This window comes from Oxyura jamaicensis, chromosome 1 (genome assembly GCF_011077185.1).
Source record: "Oxyura jamaicensis isolate SHBP4307 breed ruddy duck chromosome 1, BPBGC_Ojam_1.0, whole genome shotgun sequence".
In the NCBI taxonomy this organism is placed as follows: Eukaryota; Metazoa; Chordata; class Aves; order Anseriformes; family Anatidae; genus Oxyura; species Oxyura jamaicensis.
The window spans coordinates 204,603,505-204,611,422 of record NC_048893.1 but is presented as its reverse complement, the minus strand read 5'-3'; the positions used below and the strand labels follow the sequence as shown (position 1 = coordinate 204,611,422).

At 48.3% G+C, this 7,918-nt stretch overlaps 2 protein-coding genes and 2 long non-coding RNA genes across 6 annotated transcripts in view; 2 read left to right on the top strand and 2 right to left on the bottom strand.

The window, feature by feature from the left end:
* LOC118169740 overlaps positions 1-265 on the bottom strand; it is a 2,338-nt gene extending 2,073 nt beyond the window's left edge. Inside the window, exon 1 of one of the 3 annotated variants that reach the window (XR_004752248.1) lies at positions 228-265. This is a non-coding gene — a long non-coding RNA (uncharacterized LOC118169740). Of the gene's footprint in view, positions 1-126; positions 183-227 lie in introns of those variants that run through there. The other 2 variants (XR_004752257.1, XR_004752253.1) reach the window with 2 other exon arrangements.
* The window catches only part of LOC118169753, a 13,806-nt gene extending 7,407 nt beyond the window's left edge, over positions 1-6,399 (top strand). The window contains exon 3 of the long non-coding RNA XR_004752261.1: positions 6,389-6,399. This is a non-coding gene — a long non-coding RNA (uncharacterized LOC118169753). The remainder of the gene's footprint in view (positions 1-6,388) is intronic.
* LOC118169732 (transcription factor Dp-2-like) lies at positions 4,485-5,557 on the top strand. Its single transcript, XM_035331264.1, is given in 3 exon segments — positions 4,485-4,622; positions 4,624-5,049; positions 5,108-5,557. Coding segments are annotated over 3 exon segments (909 nt in total). The 5' UTR covers positions 4,485-4,560; the 3' UTR covers positions 5,529-5,557.
* Positions 6,334-7,918, bottom strand: part of LCMT2 (leucine carboxyl methyltransferase 2) — a 36,823-nt gene continuing 35,238 nt past the window's right edge. The window contains exons 14-15 of the transcript XR_004752246.1: positions 7,150-7,287; positions 6,334-6,380 (exon numbers count right to left, since the gene is read on the bottom strand). The gene's annotated coding sequence lies outside the window, so the exon portion shown is untranslated. The remainder of the gene's footprint in view (positions 6,381-7,149; positions 7,288-7,918) is intronic.

Here is a 7,918-nt window from a genome sequence, read left to right as displayed (position 1 = left end):
CCCGGGCTAGGCAGGGACTAGGAATATTAAATATAGGAGAAAATGAGTGTTGTGAGCCTGAAGTGTGTATAAGCATTGTAAAGTGGGCTCCTGAGAGGACGGGAAAACAAAGGGAAAGCTGCTTACCTCTGAGAATTCATTCGTGATCTTCATGCCACAGACATTTATTTGTCTCGCATGCTTGGCACATGCGTTTAGGGGCCCCTGTACATAGAAGGCTTCTTTACCTCCAAGAAGTCCTACATGGCTCCGCCTGCATTACTGACCCTAACCCTAACCCTCTAACCCTAACGGCACCCTAACCCTAATGGCAGATCTAACCCTAAACCCTAACCCCCTAACCCTAACAGCAGATCTAACCGTAACAGCGGATCTAACCCTAAACCCCTAACCTCTACCGAGAACTACACCTCCCGGCATGCTCTTGGCACCCAACATGGCCGCCCGGAAGCCCATTGCTGGAGAACTACATCTCCCAGGACTCCCCGGAATCCCAATATCGCTGGCCAGATGCCCAGTGTCCGAGGTCTACATTTCCCAGCATTCCCGGTATTCTCAACATGGCCGCCAGGAAGTCAGGTTCCCCGGAAGTACACCTCCCGGCCTGCTCTGGGCTCCCAACATGGCCTCCCGGAAGCCCAGTGCCGAAGAACTACTTCTCCCAGGATTCCCCGGACTCCTAACATGGCCGCCCGGATGCCCAGTGTCCGAGAACTACAGTTCCCAGCATTCCCAGTATTCTCAACATGGCCGCCCGGAAAGCGGCCATGTTGGGTTCCCAGAGCATGCCGGGAGGTGCAGTTCTCGGGTTCTTTAAGGTTTTTATGGTTAGGGTTCTAAGGGCATTTAGGGTTGGGGCTTTATAGGGTCTTTACGGTTAGGTTTATAATGCTTTTAGGGTTGGGGCTTTAGGGTTTTTAGGGTTAGGGTTGTAAGGGCTTTTGGGGTTAGGGCTTTAGGGTTTTAAGGGTTGGGGCTTTAGGGAAGAAGTTTTTAAGGTTTACGACCCTAACCCTAAAAACCGCTTTCCCCCTTTGTACCTGCAAACCCGTCACGCCACTTTCGCCCTGGGTTCCTCCCAGCCAATCACAGAGTGTTTCTGCCCTCAGTTAAGGCTCGCCGTGATGCCAGTTCCGCCCTGGGTTTCCAGCCAATCACAGAGTGCTTCTGCCATTATGGAAGGCTCGCCCCGACTCCACATCCGCCCTCATGTTCCAGCCAATCACGGAGCCGCTCCCGCCCTCAGTTACGGCATGGCTGTCTTGTCACTTCCGCCCTCGGTTCCCTGCCATTCACTTAAGTGATACCGCCCTCAGTGGTAGCTGGGTAAACCTGGCAGCCGCACTCCCAAAAAATAAATAGGTAGAACTGGCAGCCGTCCGAACGCAAAACAAACAAACAAAAAAAAAATAATAATAATAATAAAAAAAAAACAGGTAGACCAAACCCAATCACCTGGGAAAGGGGGGAGGCAAAGCACAAGAAAGTAAAAAGAGGAGGAGAAGCAGCAACTGTTTTTTTCTTGTGGTTGTTGTTGTTGTTGTTTTCCTAGCTTAGCTGAACAGCATGCAGAGTGCAGACAAGAAAACTTTTTTCTAGAACAACAATCCCCATGCTTTTGCTTCAGCTTTGAATATTGTAAGGACAATATGAGCAAGCAACTGAAACTTTTCCAACTGGAATTAGCTCAAACCTTTCTTTTACACACAAAGAAAAATCGAGGAGCATGACAGATTTCACGCCAAAAAAAAAAAAATATCAATGGAGTAACATCACTCACAGGAAAAAAAAAACTCGCATATGCGGCACCGCTCAGCCTGCAGTACCCGCTCAAAAACAGCAGAAGAAATGCACACCACACCGTCTAGGGGAGGAAATAACTGCCCAGAGCAACGTGCCGCTCCCGGTTTGGAAGCCGAGCAGAAACACAAAGCTACGTTTCCCGACATGCTCCTTGGACCAACATGGCCGACCAGAAGCCCAGAGCCCAAAGACAACAACTCCCTGTATGCTGTGGAGCACGATGGCTTGCCACGGCTACTGCGCATGCGCGAAGCCTCTCCTCCCGCGGTACCTATTCTTCGCCAGCAGGTGGCAGCAGAGAGCGACAGACAGTTTATGCGCATATGCCCATAATCTCTGCCCGCAGTACCACTTTTTGTCCAGCAGGTGGGAGCAGAGAGCGCCTCAACTGCTCTGGCGCCTCACTGCCTGCAGTACCGGCCTTCGGCTAGCAAGTGGCAACAGATAGCGCCCCGGCGCCCGTGCTGAGCCAGCCTGCTCTGCGCATGCTCGGAATCAGAACTGCTGCCACAGCTTCCGAGAGCGTTTGCTCGTTAAGGAAAGCAGCGGGAACCATGCGGAACACCACACGAAAACGGCAAGAAAAGGTACCCCGCTCCAGTAACGCGGAAGGAACTGCACACATGCTACTGCGGACTTGAAAACTGAGTGGCAATGTGAATCTACATTTCCCGGCATGCCCCGGAATCCAACGTGTCTGACCGGAAGCTCTTAGCCCAAAGACCACAACTCCCGGCATGCTGCGGGGCACAGTGCTCGCAAGCACCTGACCCTGCTGATGCCCCGGAGCCAGCCCCGGGCTTTGTGACTCGGCCCCACCCCCGGCGCCCAGCCATGCTCGCGGCCCCGTCCCCCTGCCAGAGGCTTTCCCTGTCCCAGCCTTCCCCCGACACCCTCACCTTTCCCCTGCTCCTCTGCAAGCAGAAGCAGCCCTGGCCATGCTTGCCAACCACTCCATCCATGCAGACCACCGCTGGCACACCCACCCCAGGGAGCAAAGACAGCACAGGGCTACCCCACTGCTGCCTTTGCTTCCACCCCACTCTCCTGGCCCAACAGCCTGCAGCCCCCACACACCAAACAGCAAGATGGCCCCTGCACACCAAGGAACAGTCCACATCTATCAGCCCCCGCAGCTTCACCTGGGGCCCTGCTCCAGGAACTGGGGACCAGCCTCTGCACTTTTTCTCCCACCCAGCCCAGTATGGAACCACGATGGACACAGGGATGGTCACTTACCCACGGCCACAAACACAGACAGCAGCACAAGCCAGAAAGCAAACTCTTTATTAACTCGTGCGCAGGACGCCCCAGCGGGAGGCTGTGGCAGGCTTCTCTGCCCATACGTTCTCCCCTTCCCCTTAGGTGGAGGGTTATAGGGCTCCAGCATCGAGCAGCATCATTCCCTCTGTCCGTCCATCCATCCCACAGGGAAGAGTTGCCTCCAGCAGCCATGGGCTCTGAAGCACAGAAGGAGAAAGGGCAAAGGAAAAGGACATAAGCAGCAAGAGAGAAAATGGACAGACAGACAGCAGGGCAGAGGGACAGAACCACATAGGGAGCAGGACAGGGATGATCAAGAGGGTTGGACAGGGAGCAGAACAGAGGCACAACTGTGATGGCCAGAAGGACCGAGCAATGGAGAAAGGAAGTCAAAGGCTGAACGGGGGGGGGGGGGGGGGGGGGGGGGGATCTAGTGAGAAAGGAGGAAACAGGGAACAGCACGGGGAGAGACAGACAGAAAAGACAAGACCAGGAAGCAGAACAGAGAGGGACCAGAAGAGAGACTAAACAGAGGTACATATGGGTGACCAGTTTGGTGATAAATTAGAGCTGATTGTTACAGTGGTGCACTAAGGGTTAAGAAGAAGGGCATAGAGTGGTAAACAGGCTAAAGTAAGACGTTGTTTCTAGGCTCCCACCAGCCTATAGAGAGTTGCATGACCTACACATAATCAAAAGGAATGCACCAATCAGAAGTCTGTTACCATGCATGCCAGCCTCGTGCTGCATGTGTCACTGGCTCAGAAGCTATATAAGATCTGGCATTGGAACAATAAAGGGTTTCAATTTCTTGACTATCTTGGAGTCTCTGTCTTCATTCCCTTTCAAATGGTGACCCTGACGTGATAAGGGGAAGAGCAATGCTGCACGAGCGTCCGAAGAGAACCCAGCTGAACGAATCAAGCTCTCAGCCGGACTGCAGCTTCAATCCCAGGACATCGCCTGAAGGACAGGTGAGCGGTTGGGCATTAACCAAGGTCAATCTCTCAGCAGAAGAAGAGGCTATAGTAAAATTATTAATGCAACTATTAATAAAAAGGGATATCTTACGGTTTTACAGAATATAAAGCAATACTCTGACATGATGGCAAAAAATGTTGGTGTGACTTCCACAAATGGAGACTTGAAAGGGTTTATATATCAGAACCAGAGTCCAACAAAAGGTAATATTTCAATAATTACATTACCAGTTTCCAGCATGAACTCTCCAACAAAGATTTTGCCAAAAACCTTAGGACCAATTAATGTGAATGTTGGACCCCAAATGCTCATAAGCACATCACAAAGACTGACCAATTCAGGGAGTGTTCTGACTGGGAGTCCATATAACCCAGCTCCAACAACGGTCACACAGACACACGTAACAGAAGTTACTGGCTAAGTTCCAGAGGACAGAAAGAGGACTCAAGAATTTACAGAATCAGATTTTTCAGAAAGTAAAAGAAACAAAAAGGAGATAAAAATGGGAAAGGTATGAGGCATTTTTCAATGAAAGTATGTGAAAAAGTTCAACGTAGAGGAACAACTTCATACAACAGTTACTGATGAGCTGATATCAGAATTCACAAATTCTAACAGCCACCTAGCTACAGATTCGGCTTACGTTCAGAAAAACATTAGATGGAGAATTTACGATGCCCTTAATGTGCTGATGGCGATTAACATAATTTCAAAGGAGAAAAAGGAAATCAGATGGATCGGCCTTTCTACAAACTCAGCTCAAGAATGTCAGAATCTAGAGATTGAAAAACAGAAGAGGATTGAACGGATAAAAGAGAAGCAAGCACAGCTACAAGAACTGCTGCTGCAGCAAATAGCATTCAAAAACTTGGTACAAAGAAATCAGCAAAACGAACAACAAAATCAAGGCCCTCCAGCTTTGAACTCAACAATACAGCTGCCTTTCTTAATAGTCAATACTAGCAAAAGAACAGCCATTGACTGCAGCATATCAAGTGATAACTGCATGACTTCAGCTACAGCAGTCCAGACAGCAGGAAAATAACTGCACCAATTAAAGATTTGAATACCTCTTTAATTTTGATAACGCTTTTGAGATTCATGACAGTGAGGTGCTGAAGAGAATGGGAACGTCCTTTGGACTTGAGGCAGGCAGATGCTCAGCTGAAGACCAAAGAACTGCAAAGTCACTGGTGCCAAAAGCTTTAGAAGGCTACATCACAGGATGTTCATTTCAAAGATTACGTGAAGATGAAAAGGTATTAGGAATAACCAGGTTGACAGAGTTAGTAAAAGCAGTGTTTATTTTGCTTATCGCATTTGTTGCAATTATAGTAGTTGTACCATGGCTGTTGCAATGTTTGCAAAAAATGATTAATCGTTCGATGTGCATGATCTGGCTTGTGGAAACAAAAAAAGGGGGAATTATGGATGACCAGTTTGGTGATAAACTAGAGCTGATTGTTACGGTGGTGCACTAAGGGTTAAGAAGAAGGGCATAGAGTAGTAAACAGGCTAAAGTAAGAAATTGTTTCTAGGCTCCCACCAGCCTGTAGGGAGTTGCATGACCTACGCATGATCAAAAGGAATGCACCAGTCAGAAGTCTGTAACCATGCATGCTAGCCTCGTGTAGCGTGTGTAGCTGACTCAGAAGCTATATAAGATCTGGCACTGGAACAATAAAGGGTCTCAATTTCTCAACTATCTTGGAGTCCGTGTCTTCATTCCCTTCAGGGGCAGGGAGAGGTGTATCAGGAAACACCAGGGGCAGGGGAAGCAGGACAGAATGACAGAGAAAAGTAAGCAAAGGAACAACTGGGCTATGCTTTGAGGCAAAGACGAGGAAAGGGACAGGAACTGGGACAGAGGAATGGAGGGGGGGAGGCACGAGAAAGAGGGGGAGAGAGAGAGTCATGGGGGATGTGGGGTGCAGAGAAAGGCTAGCACAGGGACATGGGGTTGGACTGGGAAAGGGGACAGGGAGCACAACAACAGATGGACTGAAATAGAGGGGTAGAGAGCAAGGAAGCACAATTGAAACAGTGGAATGGAAAGGGATGCAACAACACAAAATCAGAGGCAGACAAAGTGGGAAAAAACTGACAGAAAAAAAAAAAAGAGAGGTAAATAGAATCATAGAATATCCTGAGTTGGAAAGGACCCATAAGGATCATGGAGTCCAACTGCTGGCACCACACAGGTCTACCCAAAAATTCAGACCGTATCACCAAGAACGCAGTCCAAGCACTTCTTGAACTCTGACAGGCTTGGTGCTATGACTATGTCCCTGGGGAGCCTGTTCCAGTGCACAACAACCCTCTCAGTGAAGAACCTAAGGAGCAGGAAAGAAAGACTGGGAAAAATCAAATACTGCTGGGGCAACAGGACTGAAAGACGGAGAACTGAGAAGTTCTTGGAGGGAGTGGGCATGGGGAGGAGAACACCAGAGAACTGAGGCTGAGGGGTCTCAGAATGGGACAGAGATGAGAAAGGAGAAACTAGTGTGGAGCAGGGCTGAGACAGCAAAAGAGCATCAAGGGAAGGGGAGAAGGACAGAGGCACACAAAGAAAAAGGTGAGCAAGCTGGACAGAGGGCTTGATGGCATGATGGCAGAGGCCATGGGACAGAGACATGCAGATGTGTAGGACAAGGAGTGGAAGGACCACAAGAGAAAAGAGCAGGGCAGATGTGGGTAGCGAAACATTAACAGGGGGGAGTTGGTGTGTAATTGAGAAAGATGTAATGACAGATAGAGTGGAGAAAAGAATGACATGGACAGAGAAGGAAAAGTCTAGGATGAGCAGAGAGAGGAAGGGGGAAGTGGGGGAGGGGAACAGCATAGAGAGGAGAAAGAACCTGGGAAAGGCAGCAACATAGAGGAAAAGGGACAGGGATTAGGACGCACTAAAACATGCAGATGGGAAGTGGGCCATACAGAGAGCAAACAAGCAGGACAGGGAAGAGGAATGCAAAGCAGGCCAAAGAGATGGATGGGCTAAGAGGAGGCAGGAGACAGGGAGTGGTGGCAGATGTAAAGGGGAGCAAAGGTAGCCTGGGATGCAGAACAGGGGAGACACAGCCCCAGGGACCTGGCACTTACCGCAGCTCCTGCTCTGGGCACCACCAGGAGGATTTCACAGTTCAGAAGCTTCTCGCTCGCTCTCTCCCCCAGCTTCCTCCTCTGTAAGGATCTGGAGGCTCAGCTGTTGCCCAACCAAGAGAATGCACAGGGGTGCATCTGCAGCAATGGTAGATGGTTGTCCACAGCCCTTGTATTTCATAGTAATCTTTCATAACAAATAAATAGTGGAAGAACAGAAAAGATACACAATGTGTCCACAAAAACCTTTGTGGAGAATACTTAAAGGGAAACAAAAAATATAAATATTAAGCAGCTAGTACATCAGTTTTGTTAACAGAGTAACATTAACATACAAGAAATTTCCATGTTCTTTACCCTTTACCTTGAAAACATCACCCAATTCTATCAGTGTTGACCATTAGCAATTTTTAAAATTTTCATTTGGACATCTGAGAAAAACATTTTAAGTCCCTGTTACCAAGGAAGAACAGAAAAAAAAAAAAAAAAAAAAAAAAGAGGGAAGAAGCACAGCCATTCCCTTTCTCAATAATGTGAGCAAAAAGCTCAGGCACCCAGCAAGAACATGCTTTGAAAGATAAAACAGAGAAGTAACTGCATGTTATTTAATCTTATCTATAGAATAATATGTATTTGTACCTGCTAATTTATTCATCTGCCCATTTATTTTGCTACAGATGCTACAGAATGTATAAACCGCATGGTTACATTTTGTAACTGATGTGATCTTCAGAAGGAATAGCTATCTAGAAGAGCAAATCCCATTCAC